Below are 21,355 nucleotides of genomic sequence, written 5' to 3' on the forward strand. Positions count from 1 at the left end.
AATACATAAGGTGAGGATCGGCAGCTTTCTCTCTCACTAGTTCTCTCTCCACCCCCCAGCCCGTTTCCATTTTGTCCAGGGAGAAAGCACAGGCAAGAGCTGTTGCCACACTCTTGCCAGGCTTTGTCCTCAACCTCCTTCCACACCCCCTTTCTGGAGCCCATTCCCCAGGAGTGGAGGTCCCTTAGCAAATACCTGAAGGACGCTCCCTTTTCCAGAAGCTGGGCATTAATAAATGAAGCTCAAGCTATTTGATAGGGAGGGAGCAGATGGGGGTGGGGGTGGAGAAAGGCCCAGAAGGCAACAGGAGATCCTGAGGGGCAAAATCCTGTCCAACTTGAGAAGGAAGTTGCCACTGGCCTTGGGCCTATAGGTGAGCTGGAGGTGCCAGGTGAGGCAGCACCCAAGTGGCCTTTTGGTCTGCAGAGCCCTGGCACCCCTGCCATTCAGTGGCTCCAGCATCTGTGCTGGGTGCCAGGGTGACTCGTCAGACAGGCCTTTCTTTTCCTTCGTGCCTTAATTGGGTCTTAGGTGCCAGGCTGGTGTCTAGGGCCTGTTCTGCTTGGGGTGGCATGGTGGTGAGGGGTGGCGGAGGCGGCTAGGGGAAGATGTGATGCGGGTGAGCAGGGAAGATGGGGTTTAGTGTATTTTTCTCTCCCGTTGCCAGTCACCCCCGCGGCACCAAGGAAAATGTAAATGTGAATGTTCAAGCCTGTTACAGAAAACAATATCCCCCTGCAATAATTTGTACGTCCATCTGTGAGGAGCGGGAGGAGGCAGAGAGAGAGGAGGAGAAAACAAGATGAGATGGCTCGTCCTCTGGATGGAATTAAGCAGTTATTGAATGTGTTTTAAGCTTCTGTTATTTCCATTCCTCACAAAATACCTTTTTTTGATGAAGCCTGAGCTCAGACTGATTCCCCAGAACTGAACTGGGAAGGTGTTTTAATAATCGGTTATCGGGTGTCCAATAACTGCCTTATTATTGCCAAAACAAATCCAGGTTTAGGCAGCCAGATGAACCCCAGTGAGGCTCTCAACGTTGTTACATCCAGCGTGCCAGCATCTGTGTTGCCTGCATTTGCATTTTTACTGTGTAAAAGAACAAGCTTCCCCGGCACTAAAAATTCCTGTTTTCTAAAAGCCAAAATAATGGGTCGCATTGATTTTTTCATTTCCCACCCCAGCCTCTCGGATGGGGACTCATGGTTCTTCTCTCTTGAGAACCAAATTAAAAGCCTTCGTCAAGCCATTAAGAAAATCTCTAATACTCTGTTCAGTGTCTAATTAAAAGGGGGGGCATTGGGGGAATGTGTTTTTAAAATCTTGAAATGGCAAATACAACTTGGGGAAGCAGGTGAAAGACCAGTAAGCACTGGGGAGGGGCAGGTGGGCAGAGAGACTCTGGCTACTAGAATTACATGGGAAAGAAGGAGCTGCCATAATGCTCGGCAACCTTTCAGATGCTCCATATTTCTGGGCATCAAAGTCAGCTGCCTTAAATACATTTCTGCAGCAGAATGGGGAGCTCAATTAGAAACAAAAAGCAAGTAAGCTGTTGACCCAAAGGCAGCGCTTAAGTTGAGCAGATCCCAGGAGACTGGCTGGAGAGGCTTATTTCTCTTAGATTGAGGGGTGGGAAGGAGGTGGCCAAGCAAACGGGGGTTTGGCCAGGCGATGTTTTGCTAAAGAAGCAAGCCCCCAAAACAGACAGGCTGGGAGCCCCCAGACATAGGGTGGGGGTCTGCCCAGAGCATCTAATGGGCTGTTGGCCTTTGACAGAAGGGTGCAGACTTTACTTTCTCCATGTCACCAGGAATTCCATCCTTGTGACTTGATTGGTCTCCTGCTATGCCTGGTGAAAGATGATTTTATTTATGGATGAGTTCCAGGGAAGGTGGATTTTCAGAGAGCTTTTTTGGGGGGTACGGATGCCAGGCTGGAATATTCTTCCCTCCTACATGATCTGGGAGGAGGTGTTTCTTGAGGACATTTGAAGCATTCAAGAGGAAGAGCCCCAGCTCCTGAAGTGCTTCCTCGGCCCCTAACCCAGTAGATTCTAGCCGGCACCCAGGCTCCTGAATGGGTTGAGCCACAGGCAGCAAAGATGGCAGGGTGCAAGGAACCCAAGGGCAGGCCCAGGAGTTACATATAATTTGCATTCAGATTTACATCCTCACCTAGCCAGGCAAAGAGCCTTGCCTTCTGTGAGTAGCATCTTGATTCCAGCCTCAGTAGCAGCCAGGCAGTGGCTTTTTTCTAGTGTGGAATGGGGGTGAGACAGAGTGGGGAGAAAGACGGGTGTTTCTGGTAGTGTGTCTCTCTTGCCTCTGAGTTTTAGGCCTGCAGGGGTTCAGCCCTGAGTTCTTCATCTAGCTAGGCAGGCTTGGAGCTCACTGTTGGGGGTGGGATGGCTTTCAATGGGCAGAGACACCCTAAGGCAGATCAAACTTGGGGTGTGGATTATCCCTCTAGTGCTGTAGGAAGAAGAAGAGGGTGAAGAGACGGGCACATAAGCTGTGGGAATAGGACCAACATAAGCCTTCTGGTGAGCGCACCCCCGAAACAGCAGAAGCTGGGTGCTTAGGGCTGTAGTCAGTAGGTAGAGAAGCAGCTGCTGATGGGAGGGGGGTATGAAGTGAGCAAAATGCTCTTTTCCCTTCCTGGTTTATCAACATCCGGCTTGGGAGGGGGTTGTGGCCTCTGAGACATTAGGGATAGAGAAGCAGCCTTTTTATTCTCCTACTGTCGAAGCTGCTCCAGTGATATGTGGTGTCCAACTGGGGGCAGTGGGAAGGCAGGCATTGTGGTCATCACGGGAAGGGTATGTTAAGGGTCAGGAGTAGTGCTAGAGGAGTAAACACTTCAGGGCAGCTGGAGGGCTCCTTCCCAGGGAGCCAACTGGGGCAGCGGGAATGAAGCTTCAGGAATGGTTTTGTCTGCATTTCTGGGGCCCTGAGCAAATCCTGCCCGGCAGGTGCAGCTCCAAGGCCTCCCAGAGTGTTTTTCTGCACATCTAATGATCCGGGAGGACGCCAGAGCGCACAGAGGTTCCCAGGATGTCGGGTGGAGCCTTAGGGAATGGCTGGAGGTAGAGGTGGGGAAAGCCAACGGGCAAAGCTCAAGCTCCCCCCAATTCTTTCAAACAGAGCATCTTATATAGTGGAGTTGTGAAGAAAAATAAAAAAGATTGCAACTCACTGGTGTGGTGGGAATTTGGAGTCAAGGCAAACCCTTCATTCACATCCTGGCTCTGCACTTACTGGTACGTACGTAACTTTTGGCCTCTCTGAGCCTCACTTTCTCCAGCCTAAAGGAGATAATGCATATGAAGTAGCCAGAGCACAGTTGGTGCTCACTTAACATCAGACCTCTTCTTTTTTCCTGCAATGCTCCCACTTTCCTCCCTCTGCCCCCACCCCAAAATAGATTAAGTCCTGTCCCAAGCAATTGTATTAATGAGCCACAGTTTTAGCCAAGCCAACTGGCTTAGACTTTGTACCAATAAGACAGACTGAAAGATGGCCGGGGCAGGGGCACCACTGCTTCCTTCTGTCACCTGACTGAGTAGCCTGCGACTCATCCTCAGCCAGACGGCTGAAGCCATGCGGGCACCTGAGTGTCCCTGGGGAGCCCAGCAAACTCCCCTTCCTGGCCATGGCTACTGAGAGCAGTGGAAAAGGCAAGGGCAGAGGTTGCATTCAGACTTAGATTTAAAGGTGGGATTGGTTGTTAAGTCTCTACCATGGTTGGACGGAGTAAGAGATATCTGGATTTAATGCCATAAAGCCTGTGTAAATTGGCCACACAGGGTGAGCCACCATGCATTGTAGCTGAATGGCTTTCTGTGTCTCTCCTTGCTGGGATGAATCTCGCTGTTTTCAGGTAGCTTTGTGTATAGTGAGCACCTTTGACAGCCCGTGACCTTGGAGTTCCCTGGACCAGTCCTCTCTCCATGATCCAGTCGGCCACAGAGAAGCAGCACATGACCCAGAGTCAAATGCTGCCTATGGCAGGTTGTGGCCTATGGGGAAGGCTGTGAGCACAACAGCCTGTGTTCCCTGTTTAACAGATGTTTGTCCAGTGCTAGTTTAGCGTGAACAGCATTAGCCTTGGGTACCACGCCTGCCATCCAGCTGCTACTCCCCTGATCTGTTCAGCTACCCTCCACCCTACCTCCCTGTACCTTTGCTCTGCATGACATTTGCATTGATGGTTTCCAAGGTCACCAACTTCATTAAGAATAAATTATTTAAATGTTAGTTACGTATCCATTGAAGTGTGTGTGTATGTGTGTGTGTGTGTTGCAAAGAACATTGTTCATGGACCTAGAAAACAAAGCTCAAACTGTCTAATTTAGGCACATTATGTATGATTCCATGCCTCTATTTCCTACTCTGTAAAATGGGCAAAATCACCCATATCCTGACCACAGAGCAGTTGTTACTGCATGTGTGTAAGAAGGATGGGAGCATACAACTGTAGGTCATGTGATAACATTTTGTAAACTGAGCAGGACAACATATAAACACACACATGTAAAAACCACAGCAAAAACTAGTTTCAGCCTTTTAAATGCTCTACTGAAATGTGAAGTATAATTACTGTCATTTCATCATACAGGAACAACAAAGGTCTCACAGCTGTGTGTGGCTGTCTCCCCCTCCCTAGGCCACCGCATATGGAGAATTTTCCCAGCCTTTGCTTTTCATCAACACGGGAACAGCTGATAGGGCACAGCCAGGCTGGCAACAGCCTTCTTGGAGCAGACTTGGCAGAGTCCCCTGTGTGCTCAGTGCCCAGTGGGAATGGAAGAGCCTCCTGTGGCTCCCTCCCTAGGTCTTAAGATGCAAGTTTCCCCATGGTCCTCTGGACACCCTTCGCTGAGGGTGATTCTCCCTGCAGGGACTCCTCAGTCTTGTGAGAAGAGCAGTAGGCTCTGGGTCCCACCTTGTGTGACCTCATTTGAGGTGACAACAATTACTGGAATCCAAACCCTAAGAATCCTGCTGATTCACGGACACCCTGCCTCTAGGGTGGCCTTCCAGACCTATGGGATCTGGGAAGGGTGGGAGGCCTGCTCTGGGGGTATGAGCGGTAGAGGACTTCCTTTGGAGTGACTGTGGTGGGTAAGAGTCTTCCAGGTTGAAAGGCACCTGTAAGGACTGGAGCCCATCCCCTAATCAGATGCCTGATCCCTCTGCAGCTTTCCCACCAGCCGTGGTTCTCCCTCTGCTCCGTCACTTCCAGCCACAGGAAATTCCTTCCTTTCAAGGCAGCTCACACCTGGTCCTGTAGCTCTGACTATTACAGACCTCATTCTTAGAATCAGCTAAACCTTGTCTCAGTCTTGTACCTCCTGCTCATTGGCCCTGGTTCCACTTTTTAGGCCACATGGATCTAGGTGACACATCTTCCATTTGACAAGCATGTGACCACTTATAGACAAATGTGCTGCCCATCTGAGTCCTCTCCTCTGGGCATCCAGTATCCCTGGTTCCTCTAATACTCCCTCATAGATGCCGCTTCATTTCTCCTTTCTGCTCCTCCATTCCTGGGTTGCTGGTTCTGAAAGTGTACTGGCCAGAATTGAAAGAGTGGTGGAGACAGGGATCTAGTCCTAGCCAGGATACTGGCGAACTGTGTAACTGGGCTGAATTACTCTACTTCTCTAGGCCTCACTCTCTCCATCTGTAAATGGAGGAGATTGGACAAAATAATCTCTTAAGTCCCTCAAGCATTAACAATCTAAATCTAGGAATCTCTGGGGACAACTGTGCTGTCTGAGCCAACTCCCTAGAAAGACCTCTCTGGCCACAAGGGGCCTTCCTTTGACAGGCCCTGTCTAGAAGGGTCTGAAAGATTAAAGAGTCTGTTTGACTGTCAGCTGTTGCTCATAACTTCTCCTGGAGCCAATGGTGAGGGGGCCTTGTAGGTTGAAAGATGACTGATCTTTATTGGGTTTCATAGGTTTCTGGTTGCGGCTTATAGGAACTATGTTTGTGCTAAGAATCTTGTAAAAAAAAAAAAAAAGGACGAAAGAAAAAAAACCTATTTCTGATGGACAGAGGTGGAGCACTTGGACACTGAAGCAGTGCTTCTTATTGGGGTAGGACCACCTCCCTGGTAGCGTTTGGGAATTGGGAGGTGGGAGGATGTTTCTGGTATGTCAATGACTGGAGTAGGGAGCTGCTGGCATTTAGTTGGGGTGGGTGGGACGAGATGTACAAAGGATGAAATGTTTAATGTCTGGGACAGTCCCCCAAAAATCAGAATTTTCATACCCAAGATTGCTCTCTTTCATCAGAACCCCCCCTCCCCATGGTATGTTCACACCCTGGAGACAGTCCAAGTCTAGAATGTAGTGTGCCCATTGAGTAATGTAGCCCCGGGTAAGGGAGGCCTGGGTTTGAAATGCAGCTTAACTGTGGAACCTTAGGAAATTACTTGACCTCTCTAAGATCCTGTTTTATTATCTGTAAAATGTGGTCTTGTGCAGTAGCTACGTTAAAGAGTTGTTGTAAGGATCAAATGCACTGTAATGCAAGTAAAGCGCTTCTTACAGTGCCTGGTACAAAACAAATGCTAAAAAGAAATGGTGGCCGTAGTCATGGTGAAGATAGTGGTAAAGCAGGTGTGCCAGGTTTGAGGGGCAGCCACCGACAGAGGGCATGGGACTCGGTCTCAGCTGCTCCATCTTGTCCCCGGGAAAGTACCAACTCTGATTGCCTGTAAGTGCTCTCAGGCAAGGAGGGAAAGCCTCGCCCTTCTCCTCCCCAGGGTCTAGACTCAGACTGTCTCCAAGGTGGGAACACACAAAAGGGCAGGTTTCCTGAAGGTTTGGGTTTTGAATGCACGTGGGGGTTGAGCTGAGGTCCCTCTGGGGGATCCTCTCCAGACTCAGTTTTTCCAGCTGTGGGATGAAAACAATCGGAGTGAAGACAAATAATACATGTGATATAAAAGGCTTTGTTTGGAAATGCAGTGGAGTAATCAACGTTGCAAATTAATCTAGGAAACCTCACAGGCCACATGTGCATAAAAAGCTCTATGTGAGGCATGGGTGTGGCTATGCAATGCTTTGTTGTTGATTACACCGTTATTATTTTGTTAATTTGATCACCAAATTAAGTTACTGTGATGCTAAGGTCCTGTCAGCCTAGCCCATGAGAACTGTCTATTGTTGGGAAAGGTGATATTGAAGTCCAGTGTGGCAAATGTATTGTTTCCCTGAGGAACGTTACTCTGATTGTGGACAGAGCACCACCTGCATCAGGAATAGTTTTCCGACACCGTGGCAGACTCGGCGAATGTCTTCCAGTGGGTCTGCATTTTAAACAAGCTCTCCAGGTGATTCTTCAACATAGTAATGTCTTAAGTTATTATTATTATTATTATTTTTGTTATTATTGTTATTGTAGGTGAGAGGTAAATGTTTGTCATGGTATATTTATTTCACAAATACTAACTGCTTGCCTGCTATAATGACCGTACTTAGGACAACAGCAAAACAATGCTTAGGTGGTACCAGGTACTTATGTCACCAGAAACCATTATACATATTAACTCATCCAACTTAACAACTCTTGAGGTAGATCCAGTCACCTCCATTTTATAGATAGGGATACAAAGGCACAGAGAAATGGGGTAATCTTGCCTGAAGTTACACTACTTATAGGTATCAGAGCAGAGATTCATACCTGGGGAGCGTGACACCAGAGTCTGGTGATTAACCACTGTGCTAAGTGCCCGATGCTGTGCTAGATCCAGGGAATAGAATGGTGACTAAGACACAGAGCTCACAGACCTGCAGGGGAGCCCTGACCACACCTCCTGCCCCCTGCTCCCCTGAACACCCGCTGCTTCCCCTCATCCACGCTTGCTGTGCCTAAGCATGGATACCCCCTTCAGGCTCTTGCCTGTCTGGGTGAGGGGTGTTGCAGGGGCCTGAACGCTGGCAGATGCTCCTAGCTGAAGAGTCCAGTGAATGAGATGAGTAAATATTTTAAAGGAAGAGAACAAAATGACTCACTTCTCCCTGTGGATGTGGTGAGGTATTAATATTTCAGTCCCATCGGGTTGTCATTTACAATGATTAGAGATGATGACATGGGGATAATTCAACCTGGGAGGAAGCCTCAGTTGGTCAGATACCCACATCCCAACCCTTGGGGGCCTATGGGTATTGAATATATGGGTGTCCAGTTTCCTTCAACAAACTAATCCCGATGGCCAGACACGGAGGGAGAGCAAGTGAATTGATGCAATGGATATTTAGGTTTCAGCAGTGACCCTGGGGGCAGCCCGAATGCCTGGGGGCGATTTCTGGTTTAAAAATATTACTGTGCTATTTCTATACTTCTAATCTCCTAGCGATTTGGAGACTGTTCTATGAAACACGGCATCGGGGTGGTGCTCAATGTTAAACGGCGGAAAAGATTAAATGGGTTTAAGTCTGGGCGTCTGTCACATTACAACCAAGCCCATAACTTCCATTTTCTATTAAAAATCTGTTTCCCCCTTTGACCAGAAGAAGCATTGCTGTTGATCTGAATGTCTCTCTCTTAACTTATGAAGTGTACCCCCGCCTCTCCTTCTCTCTGTAAATATACCTGCTTCTGTCTGCAGAGAGAAGAGCGAGCTGGGATGATGGCTGGGATTTAAGGGGAAAGTAGGAGTTTCCTGTCCAAAGATTTGTTTTCCAAATTAGGACTGGCTTCCAGAAAAGAAGTGAAGGAGAAACCTCATCAGGCCCCAAACTTTGAACCCTTCAGCGTTGTGACGGAAAAATCTTAGGGGCTTGGGAACTAGACAGACCTTGATTGAAACTGGCTCTGTCTCCGTCTAGCTGTATGATCCTGGAGAATTTCTCCCCATGAGCCTCTTTTTCCTCACCTGGAAATGAGACCGGCAGGACCCACCTAGTACCTTTGTGTGAGGATTAAATGAGAAAATGCCCTTGAAGCACATAAGCCCAGTGCCTGGCACACAGTAGCCACTCAATCAGTGTTAGTCTCCTTTCTTTTGAGAACTCTACCATAGCCAGGCCATAAGCCTTCAGGGGAATGAGTGTATGGCCAAAACGAAGTTAGGCAGAGGGCTACAAGGACTTGACGAATCTCAGTCACTGCCGTCATGGGCAATGATTCAATGTGCACCTGGGAAGAAGCCTGCAAACCTCCCCAAGGCCTTCCACCATGTCAATCCAGCAGTTTGTGCCTCTTCTCCCCAGTCCCACCTAGTGTTCCTGCCTGGTAAGTTTCTGTAGGGTTCCCCCAAACATGCCACACCCTTACCTGTCACTGAGTCATTGTTCAGGCTTTTTTTGAGGAGTGTCTTCATTCAGATCTTCCTTCAAGGCTCAGCTCAAGCCCCCCATTTCAAAAGCTTTTTCTCTGCTGGGTAACTTACTTTCCCCTCCCAGTGGCTCCTATCTGAATCAGTACTCAGCCCTTCCTGCATGTTACCCTGGGCTGTGAGTTAGCCCTTTCCTGTGCTCCACTTTACAAGCTCCTGGCAGGTGGGGCCATTCTCCCTTGTATGTGTTGTCTTCCACCACTACTGGGGTCCTGCTGAGAATGTGGAACAAAAGTCTTTCCTAGTCCCTGGATCAGAAAGGACCAGGGAGAAGAGGGCATTGATGCGTGCAGGAGTCAGGTGAGAGCAAGTAGGGATGGGAAGGGTTTGGAATTCTGCAGGGTTGCAGAGGGGAGCTGTGCCCTGGTCACCCTTCGGCACCCTGGACCCCTGGAGGGTATTGCTGGGACAGGAATAGTAACCCCATCCCTCACATTCACACATCCTCATTATGGGGAATCAAGTACCTTCACATTTTTTTTCACCTGCTGGGCAGCCAAGGGGGACAGGTAACATGGTACAATCCTCCCGCTTTTGACTTGGAAGCTCAGAAAGGCTAATGGGCTTGCCTGAGGTCACACAGCAGGTCAGGGGTGAGCCCCAGAGGGGCTATGTCAGACTCATCGCAGGGCTGTCTATTGTACCACATGTTCCTCTCAAAGCTTGCTGAAGCTTTGTCACTGCTCTGAAGACTCAAACAGGAGCCTGAGAAGGAGGGAAAGCCTCACCATAAAGGCCACGCCAGACTCCATGAGGTCAGAGTGAGGCCCTCAGGTCCTAAATCCTCCCCTTCTACGATAGGGTGACTGCACATACCCATTGCTGCTGCAGCCACTCACTAGTGCCCTCGTGCCAGCCTTCATCTTGGCATGTGCCACAGATTTGAGGTGGTCAGTGCCTCAGTTTCCCCTTTATGGATTTGCTCACTCATTTCTCTTGGCAGGTCGGGTGAGGCTAAATTAATGTTTATTGAAGGGCTTCTGCATTTTGGGCTGACAGGTGCCTTGTGATGGTAAAATATGAGCCCAACATAAGTGCAAAATGCTATTGTTTTACACCTGAGGGTGATGTTTCATGATGGCAATACACTGTCAGAGCTGTAAGCAGAAATGAATGGTTTGTCTAATCCTTTCCAGCTCCCCCAGACTCAGAAGACAGCAACTCACATCCTGGGGTGAGAGAAATATGAGGCTACTCTCCTTTTGCTATAAATCTGCAGTTTCATCAGCCCTGACAGGTGGCTGGACAATCCCAGTCAATTCATCAATTAAATCTACCCATTTGTAGTTGCTGAGAACCCTGTGTCCTTGGCTCTGGCAGGATCCGAGCCACTGCAGGAAGGCTCCAACTGTTGTCACTGTGGCTGATGCTCTCCTGGGAGGGGAGGCAGGCCTAGGAAAGGGGCTGTTTGGGCAGGCGAGGGTGGAATAGATTTATAGCCGGGAGAGGAGCCTAGGAATGTGTGTTCGGGGTGGGGTTGGGATGTAAGAAATGAACGGGAGGGGAACCCAGCCAGGAAAACCAGATTTTGTGGTTTGATTTGTCTTCAGTGTGTTTCATACAATAGAGCAGTTCCATCCCCAGGCTCTGAAAGTGAGGTAAAGTTGGGTTCTGGTCCCAGCTCCGGCACTTACAATCTGTATTACTTTGGGTAAGTTATTGAACTGTGAGTCTTAATTTCCTTATCTGTAAAATGGAAATATAGTAATAACTTCCCTAGGGAGTCATGAAGATTAAGTGAGATAACAGCTATAATGGGTCTAGGACTGAGCCTGGCCTGTAGTTAACATCGAAATCGAGGTGGTTTTTATTATTGCTACTGGTATTATCATTACTGAGGCTACATCATACTTATCCTTAAATATTTTCTTACCCTGTCCCTTGAATCAGACAATTTCTGAATTCCTCTTCGTCAGGAATCTTTCTGAGCTTCTTAAGTCCATTTGTCAGGCTCAAAGTAGAGTCTTTCTGTTCCTTGATGGATTTTCGCTCCCTAAATCCATAAAGCTGCCATAGTAAGGGAGTCTGAATAACTAGGTTGTCTCAGGAAGCACCCAGAACCCCAGAGTGATGTCCCCTGCTCCCACAGGCTGAGCGTTGTCTGAAATGTCAAGTCCAACAGAGGCCCCTCCCAGGAGGTGTGTGCGTGCGTGCGTGCGTGTGTGCGTGTGTGTGTGTGTGTGTGTATACGCACACGTGGTATGTTCCTGGCCATTTGAATATGGAATTTGGTAACCAGGTGGTGTTTGAGGAAGTTGAATGTCCCCTCTTTACTACTGCAGTGGTTACAATCATCTAATGATTAAGAAAAGAAATCAGACTCTAGGTTCAGATTACTTGTGTCTGCATCTCAGAGCCCTCACTTACTAGTTCTGTGGTCTTGGGCAAGTTGCTTTGATCTCTCAGTGCCTTGGTTTCCTCATCTGTAAACCGGGATAATAATATTTTATCCTACCTCATAAGGTTGTTGGGAGCATTAAAAGAGGTCATATATAAGGAAAGTGCTTACAACAGTGCCTGGCATGTAAGATGCTTAATAAATATTTGTTGAATTACTCTCAATAAGGAAGTCTTTCAGAAGGTGAGCAGGCTCATGGAAGGGAAACCTGGTAAGTGTGGATCCTAAGAGAAGCCTTCCAAAGCCTTGGTTTGCTTCCCTGTGAAGTGGTATGATTTCATGATCTTGAAGAATACTCTAGCCACTGTGAGTTGGGCATGCTCTGAGCTTCTGAGGGTCCCTGGAGGGGCCACTTTCCTCTTCCACAGAAAAGACTTGCTCAACCACCAACACCGGGACTGTCAGAGAGGAGGCAGTGTGAAGAAAAGGATGGAAAAGCAATGCTTCTCCTCCTCTCCAAGATCCTTTCAGCCACTAAGGGTGCAGTGCCTGGTGGGCAGAGCAAATGCATTTGCTGCTAAGAGGATGCCCCTGACACCGCAGCAAGGAGCCCATGAGTGTGTTTTGCAGCACTGCTGCTAATGGCTTCATCATGGCTTTTTATGAGATGATGTGAATTGCTCTGACCAATGAGGCTTAATGGCCTCCCTCAATGAGCTGCCTGGTATATTCTTCCTGGAGTCTCGGCTCAGAGTTAAGCCAAGAATATTAATATAGTCCAGATGCAGGCCCTCCCCCTTGCCATAAAGTTGTGGAAATTGAGGTCAAGTTGGGTCCCCTGCAATGTTCTTTAAACAAGCAGCAGAGTGGTTTGTTTGCTCCTTGATCTTCCTGGTGGAGAGGGAGTGGCTTCCAGCTGGAGACCTGGGACCAGGCTCTCTCTTCCTCTAGGTTTGCCTCCATTTGTTCAGAGGTGGCCCTTATTAAGGGGGCAGGCTCCTTAGTAGGGAGGCAGGACCCTGATTTCACTAGTCAAAGCTGCTTCCCATAAAAGCAGGAAGGACTGAGGTCCTATGCAGAGATGAGAGTTGCAGACGGCTGTCCTCCCTCTCAGGCGGCCCTGTCGTTGCCAAGTAGCTGCAATTGTGAGCACTTTCTCTCGTGTGCTAGAGTGTTGCAATAGCAACATGTCAAAAATGCACGGGTCTTACAGCCTTGTCAATCCTCCCCGTATTTCACAAGCTAAGGAGCAGATGATCAGAGAGGGGAAGGGAAGTCCACAGTCAGTCATGTCAGGGCCAGCTTTAGAACCTGGGTCAGTCTCTTGCTCCCAAGTTCGAATTTCTCCACCCACAATACCAGTGGTTCTCATTCAGCACTCTGGGACTATGCATTGTCCAAATCAACCTCCAGAGGTGGAAGACAGCGCTCAAGGTCTCCTGCAGTCTTTTATCTTCCAGGCGACCAGCCCACTTCCTGCAGCTATTCTTCTTTGAATACGGTCTTTGATATTTTGCCTTTCAGCTATGGCATGATAGGAAGTGCACTAAGATCCTCTTTAGGAGCAAGCGTCTCAGTTTCAATTCTGTTGCTTACTGGCTGTGTCATCTCAGGCAACTCACATAACTATTCTCAGCATGTAAAAGGAAATGATAAAAAAGAGGTGATACCATTTCCTCTCAGGGCTGAACAGATGAACAGAGGTAATGGATGTGAACCTGCCTGTGTATGGTAGCTGTTCAATAACTATTTATTATCTAAGCAATTTCAGTGTCTCTCCTGATGTGTGGGTACCAGTAGTGGACCGTGGCATCAGACCTTTCACCATAGCAGAGTGGTGGCCACCTCTCTCCATGGTGAGACATTTTGACTTTTGCTATTCCTGTGCTAGGCTGGAAGCTTCTGTAGGGTAGGAACTGTCTCTTATTCACCTTCGCCGGTGCCTGGTGTGCAGTCAGTCCTCCCTAAGTGCTGACTGAATGACGGGTGCTTGACCCTTCCATGGTGTGGGCTTTGCATGTCTCCTGGCCTGTGAGGGTGTTACTAGAGCACGGCTGACGGATCCTCTCTCCCCTCGCCTCCCCTGCAGCCCGCCCTGAAGATGTCGGCACCAGCCTCTACTTTGTAAATGACTCCTTGCAGCAGGTGACCTTTTCCAGCTCCGTGGGGGTGGTGGTGCCCTGCCCTGCCGCAGGCTCCCCCAGTGCGGCCCTTCGATGGTACCTGGCCACGGGGGACGACATCTACGACGTGCCGCACATCCGGCACGTCCATGCCAACGGGACGCTGCAGCTCTACCCCTTCTCCCCCTCCGCCTTCAATAGCTTTATCCATGACAATGACTACTTCTGCACCGCGGAGAACGCTGCCGGCAAGATCCGGAGCCCCAATATCCGCGTCAAAGCAGGTACGTAAGGGGCCAGACGCCTGCGCCTCTACTGGGGCGCTCCGTCTGAAGGGAGGAAATGGGGGGCGGGCGGCACCCTCATTGGGAACATATGTGTGTAACATGCTGGGCGGGGAGGCTGGGAAAAAGCCAGCCCTTCATTACATTAGTTAGAGTTTGATAGCAAAGTAGAACTACCATGAGCAGTACGGAATAAAGAACACACAATGAGAAAAAGTCAGTCCCTCAAGGAAAGTTCCGTGGTTCTTCGGCCTCTTAGCTCTGCCACTTAGCGTGTCCTCAGCGGAGAACACGCCTTTCTGAGCTAAAGGCTCCTCTCTGCAAAGTCGATAGCAGTACCTACCCTGCTCCTCACTACATGTGATGGGTAAACGAGACAGCATCATTTAAGTGAGGTGCTCGTTTCCTGGCTTCACTCATGGAAAACAGCCAATGAGCTTCTTTAAAAAACAAACGAACCAACACCTTTTTATTGAAATAGAATATATAAAGAGAAGTGCTTTATATTCTACATATGCAGCTTGATGAATTTTCACAAAGTTTAACGGACATCCACGTCAAGATATACAGTATCAGTAGCTCAGAAGCCCCTCTCATGCTTTTTTCTGTCACCAGTCCCCCAGGGGAAACCACAGTCCTGACTTCTGACACTACTGAGTTTTGCACTTTACTTTAAATGGAGTCCTACAGTAGGTATTTTCTTGAATCTTTTGCTTACTATGATGTTTGTGGGATTTGCCCCTACTACTGTGCGTAGGTGTAGGGCGTTCATTCTCATCGCTGTACAGTCTTCTGTTGTTCAACTATACCGTACTTTATCCATTCCCCTGTTGATGGACATTTGAGTATACTATATCTCAGAAAACAGGCATTTAGGTAAAATTCATGATGGGCAACTCTTAGCAGTGAAGGATTTTGGTCCTTGGAAGGGTTGATGGAGTCAAGGAAGTGAGTGTTTCTCAGATGGTCTCTTTAAAGGAAACAGAATGTCTCATTTTTCTGGGTTAGGTTTGAAGGCACAGAATGGCTTAGATCAGCTACTCTTAACAAGGATGTTATGATACGCTGGTGTGTCATCATCAGTTGTTAAGATGTGCCTCGAATAGTAAGAAAGCACTGGAGTGTGGGGAATGCTTTTCTTAGAAGAGCCTTTTGGGTGGTAGAGGACAGGTCGTGTTCTAGCCCACTCAGTGCAGTGGCACGAGGCCTTAGACGCACCATCTTTCCTGGCAGAGGAGAGTGAGTTCTGGGGAAGGCCTCCCAACCTGCACGCCGAGTGACAGATCCTGCAAGATCTCCGACTCCTTGGGTCCTTCTGGCTCAGCAGTGCCTCTCACAAGTACATCCCGTTTCGTTTGTGGGGAGAGTGTGAGTTCTTAGAAGCTAGGGCCATGCTCAGAGTATCACCTCTGGGGCTTCCCATGGAATCGCTTTTCAGGAGTAGGTCCTTTGCACTGTTTCCCTGATACAACACCATAGGCCAGTCGGAGAGCCCTGAGACCAGGAATTGGAGCCTGGAGGATTGGGGTATGAGGAAGTGATGTCACATTTCTTGTTGCATACCCTTATTGGGTTAGGATGTGATCCTGTAAAGTGTTTTTTCCAAATAAGGGGACTAAGACAAAGAAAGGTTAAGGCATATGCCCAAGGGCACGTAGCCAGTTAATTACAGAGATATAGCTATAATGACACCCAACATTGCTGCAGTGCTTTCCATGTGCCAGGCCTGCTGCATTGCTGCCCTTATTATTATTATTAGTTATTATTGTGGTTTCCCTTTACAGATGAGAAAGCTGAGGCTCCAAAAGGTTAACTAGTTCTTGCCCAGGTCACACAGCTGCTCAGAGGAGGAGTCAGGGCCTGTTTGTTTGACACTCTTAACCACTGGCCTCTGCTGCTCCCTGGAACTATCCCTGGTAGTGTGCACCTAAATCCCAGCCCTTTCCCCTGCTCCTCTCCGCTTCCTTCCAGTGTCGGCTTCCTTAGCTTCCTCAGTGAGCATCTCACATCCGCAGGCAGTGCCATGCCCAAAGCCACGAAAGGGCGGACCATGGCTCCACAGAGCCCAGCTGCAGTGCCTCCCTCCACTCCTCTCCTGTATCTCTTTCCGTCACAGCCACAAAACAGAGCTGGGGAAGAATAAAGAGGGGAGGGCTGGGCAGAGCTGACCAAACTGGAAACACAGCGATTAACAGGCTCTTGATGAAGCCAGAGGGTGTGCAGGTGCACAGCCGGAGCGGCTGCTGGGCCCTGAGTGTCGCCCTGGCAACCATGGCAGGCAGAGCAGGAGAGCATGCTGCCCAGGTGCCTGCTGAGGTACAAGGTCCGTAGGCAGTGGGGCTCTGGATGCTCCAGTTCTGCTTGGCAGACAAGGGGTGGAAGGATGGAGTGTGCCCCTGGAAGAGGCCAAGCAGAGGAGGAAAAGGGAGAGGCCGAGCCAGGCCCTTCGGCCCTACCCCTAAGGCTGGGCCAGCCTACCCATGTGACCTGATACATAGAGTGGCTGCAAGTGACAACACCCAGAGACCAGTACTGGGACCACGGCAGGAGGCCTCGATTGCACTGTGGGGGGAGGGAAAGTTCTGAAGGCAAAGGCAAGGCTGGGGTTCAGGTGTAGGCAGTTCAGGAGGTGGGAGAAAGCAGCAATGAAACTTTGTTTTCGAGAATTTTTGAGACTCTTTGTGTCTCTGGGGCTCTTCCTTTTCAGAGACAAAGATAGTTTCAAATATTCCTCCCCATAAAACCACTAAGCCCTCCAGAAAGTTCTGTTTATATACTCTATTTTCCCAAACTGTTTTTCACATTGAAGTTTCACAAAAATCTGTTGTTAGGTCATGTTCAGTTTTTATTTTGGTAATTTATGGTCACTGTGGCAAAAACTATTGCCACCCTGGGCCCAGGAATAACGTAGGCAATCAAGTTTGGTTTCCTTCGAGTAATTCCAGCATATTTCCTTATTACCCACGCTTCCCCTTTTTGAGTATGATCACATTGCAGGGTTTAGATGCCGCTCTCAAGGTCCTTACAATCGTATACCGTTTAATACTCACTGAAACTGGAAAGGTTAGCAGTTGTGTTTATGGTCTTGCAGAGCCTGGCTGGATATTCCAGAGGGAGAGTGGGCTGCCCAGAGGAGCAGGGAGGAGATTGCTGGAGAAGACTCACAGGCAGGAATAAGGACTTCGGGGCTGGGGAAGTGGAAGATGGGGAGAGGAAGTGATGGAGACTGAGTACTGGGGGTGCTGAGGGAGTTGAGCTGGCTTTCTTGGGCCCCCCACTGTGGCCCAGTTCAGCCATGTGACACCATCGTCTTCCCTGCCCGCCATCTCTCTGCAGTTTTCAGGGAACCCTACACCGTCCGAGTGGAGGATCAAAGGTCAATGCGTGGAAACGTGGCCGTCTTCAAGTGCCTCATCCCCTCTTCAGTGCAGGAATATGTTAGCGTCGTGTCCTGGGAGAAGGACACAGTTTCCATCATCCCAGGTAAGAAAGAACTGTGGGGACATGCAGACGGGAGGGCTGGGATGGGAGAGAGATAAAGCAGAGGTGCTGAGTGGCTTGTTGAACTCACAGAGATCTTGAGGTTGGTTCTGGTGAGCAATTTGTTATTGTTTTGGTGATGGTTTGGGGAAAAAAAAGTCTTTGTTCTTGGCTGGGTTATCTTTGTGTGGGGTGTGAAAGTCCACATGCCAGCAGCCTCTGCTGGGTGTGCAAAGATCCCATCAGACACAACCAGAGGAGGGCGTCCCCCTCCTTCCTGACCTCTGGGTCTTTGCTTGTCCTTGCCCTTAAGGATGGGAGGCAAGGCTGGAAGCACCTTATTTGTGAAAGGTTGTGGGAAGACGCTAAGAGGCAGGTCTGTGGTTCATGCTCCTCATTGAACGACCACAGCAATGAAGACTGAATTATCTTAGGACCATATGGATCTTTCTTTTCATGAGTTGGCTAAAGACTTCATCAGAATTCTAGCTGGCCTCATTCCTTGCCTGGCATAGGAGCAGAGTTTAAAAACCATGTTGTAAGTTCACTTTGTTAGACCTGCTGTGATCAAAAGCCTTACATTATTGGTTCGTTTTTCCTATTCAGGGTTGTCCCTTCAACATGAAAGCAGATCTAGAAACCTCAAGAGTGGACCTCAAGTCCTCAAAATGCCTCCAGGCCTCCAGTTACAGAACTGTGGTTTCTTACCTCATTTCAGCATCCCTCCCTTCATCCTGGTACATTGCAGAGTCTTTGCTACCTTGTCTTCTTTTCTCTACCAATGACTTTGGTTTTCCTTTCTGTAAAATGGAGGAACTTGACCCACTGCTCTCTGAGAGCCCCTCCAGCATTTATGTCCCATCACTAGTCATATGAAATGATTCTAGTTGCTTAAGGTTCTCAGGTTAGTTGGGGAAGACAGACTTTTGTGCATGAAACCTGTAAAGCAGGGGTTCTTAATCCTGTGACACATTTGAAGCTTTGGTGAAGCCCCCAGTCAATATCTCTAGGAGTGGAAAATGAACACCAGCAGGTATAAAGCTCTTTAGGTGGTTCCAGTGTCTAGCTAGAAGAAGAACCAATGCTTAGGTATATTTATAGCTAATGTGACAGAATACTTTTTTCAAGACAATAATTTGTGTTTTGCTCTTGGCACTTTTTCCTTCTTTCAGTTATAAGCAGATGGCCAGGGCATTGTATCTTCTGACCTCAGAACTTCTTGTCCTGGGACAGGAACGCGAAGCTACTTGAAGATAGCTGCTCTTTTTACCTTTTGTAAAACCATAAGCGAACACAAAAGGTTAGGATGGGTGCTCTGGCTGGGGAGGAGAGACTCTGAGGGCAATGAATAAACAGGAGACAAATGAATGCCAGAGACAGGAATGGTGCTGTAGGAAGTGGTTGGAACCCACAGGGGTGACTGTGTGTGGCTCCGTGGGATCTGGGACTGAGAGACCAGGGTTCTTGTGTCCAGCTGAGGCATGAAGTGCACAGCCCTGGACCCAAAGGGACCATGCAGGCAAGAACACTGGGCTGGTGAGTGCCAGAGAGACCCTGGACCCTGGCACTTCTCTGGGGGACGCCGCAATAATGTTGGAGACTGAATGTCGTGTCTGTACAGCAGAATCAGATTGAAGATGATTTAAAGAACAGTGGTATCTCTTATATACTTAAGTTTATGGACTAAGAGTTATATTCATTAAAATAATAATAAAAATAAATTTTGAGTGCTTACTATATGCCAGGCACTAGGCTAAGACACTTTCATGTCTGATCTCATTTTTATCCTCACAAAAAGTCCCTAAGTGTGTTTGCTCCCCGTCTACTTTACAGAAGAGGAAACTGAAGCTCAAAGAGATAAAAGAACTTCTCCTGTGTCACACACCTAACGAGCAGAGTGGCGGGGTCTGAACCCAGGTCTGTTTGCTCAGACTCTGCTCTTTTTCATTTTTTAAAGAATTGTTTTATTTTTCAATTAGAATTGACATACAATATTACATTAGTTTCAGATCACAGAGTGAATAGACATTTATATAACTTAGGAAGTGATCACCCCAATAAATCTAGTATCCACCTGACACCTACATAGTTATTACAATATTATTGACTATATTCGTAATGCTATACCTGCAGCCCCATGACTACTTTGTGACAACCAATTTGTACTTCTTAAGCCCTTCCCCTTTTTAACCTACTCCCCAACCCGCCCTCCTAGTTGGCAACTATCAAAATGTTTTCTGTATCTATGAGTCTGTTTATGTTTTGTTTGTTTATTTTGTTCTTTAGATTCCACATATAAGTGAAATCATATGGCATTTGTTTTTCTCTGTCTGATTTACTCCACTCAGCATAATACCCTTTAGTTTCATCCATGTTTTTCATTCTTTTTTTATGGCTGAGTAATATTCCATTGTATATATGTACTACCTCTTCTTTATTTATCTATTGATAGATATCCAGGTTGCCTCCATATCTTGGCTATTGAAAATAATGCTGCAATGAATATATGTATGTATGCTTATATGTCTCTTTGAAGTAGTGTTTTGGGTTTCTTTGGTTAAATACCCAAAAGTAGGATTACTGGGTCCTTCTTTATCTCTTGTTATAGCTTTTGGTTTAAAGTCTATTTTGTCTGCTATAAGTATTACTATCCCAGTTTTGTTTTTGGTTTTTGTTTTTTTGTTTGTTTGTTTTCGTGACATATTTTTTTCCATCCCTTTGCATGTGTCTTTTTACCTGAAGTGAGTCTCTTGCAGGCAGCATATGTAAGGGTCTTTTTTTCCTTATCCATTCAGCCACCCTATCTTTTGATTGGAGCATTTAATCCACCTAAAGTAATTTTTGATAGGTATACTCGTATAGTCATTGCCATTTTACTGTTCACATTTTTTACCTTTTTTTCCCCTTCTTTTTCTTCTTCTTAAAGAAGTCTCTCTAACATTCCTTGTAATACTGGTTTGGTGGTGATAAACTCCTTAAGATTTTCTTATCTGAGAAGCTCTTTGTCTTTTGATTCTAAATGGTGGTTGTGCTGGATAGAGTAATTTTGATTGTAGTTTCTTTTCTTTTTTTCCTTTTCTTTTTTTTTAATTAAAGTTTATTGGGGTGACAATTGTTAGTAAAGTTACATAGATTTCAGGTGTACAATTCTGTATTACATCATCTATAAATCAGTTCTCCTTGCATCACCATGTGTTTGATCCCCCTTACCCTAATCTACAACTCCCCTCCCCCCTTACCCTCTGGTAACCACTAAACCATTGTTTGTGTCTATGAGTTTTTGTTTCTCATTGTTTGTCTTGTTCTTTTGCTGTTTTTTGGTTTATATACCACACATCAGTTGAAATCATATGGTTCTCTGCTTTTTCTGTCTGACTTATTTCACTTAGCATTATAATCTCAAGATCCATCCATGTTGTCACAAATGGTCCTATTTCATCTTTTCTTACCGCTGAATAGTATTCCATTGTGTATATATACCACAACTTCTTTATCCATTCATCTATCGAAGGACATTTTGGTTGTTTCCATCTCTTGGCCACCGTAAATAAAGCTGCAATGAACATTGGAGCACACATGTCTTTATGGATACATGTTTTCACATTTTTTTTGGTAGATACCCAGGAGAGGGATTGCTGGGTCATATGGCAATTCTATTCGTAATGTTTTGAGGAACCTCCACACTGCCTTCCATAGCGGCTGCACCAGTCTGCATTCCCACCAACAGTGTATGAGGGTTCCTTTTTCTCCACAGCCTCTCCAACACTTGTTAC

The 21,355-nt window shown here is 47.4% G+C and overlaps 1 protein-coding gene across 2 annotated transcripts in view; it reads left to right on the plus strand.

Moving 5' to 3' along the window:
• DSCAML1 (DS cell adhesion molecule like 1) overlaps window positions 1-21,355 on the plus strand; it is a 356,252-nt gene that overhangs the window by 1,858 nt on the left and 333,039 nt on the right. For both annotated transcript variants that reach the window (XM_074335416.1, XM_074335417.1), the window contains exons 2-3: window positions 13,785-14,102; window positions 17,439-17,585. In XM_074335416.1, the coding sequence (XP_074191517.1) occupies window positions 13,785-14,102; window positions 17,439-17,585 (465 nt within the window). The remainder of the gene's footprint in view (window positions 1-13,784; window positions 14,103-17,438; window positions 17,586-21,355) is intronic.

The sequence above is a fragment of the Rhinolophus sinicus genome, linkage group LG06 (genome assembly GCF_036562045.2).
Source record: "Rhinolophus sinicus isolate RSC01 linkage group LG06, ASM3656204v1, whole genome shotgun sequence".
NCBI lineage: Eukaryota > Metazoa > Chordata > Mammalia > Chiroptera > Rhinolophidae > Rhinolophus > Rhinolophus sinicus.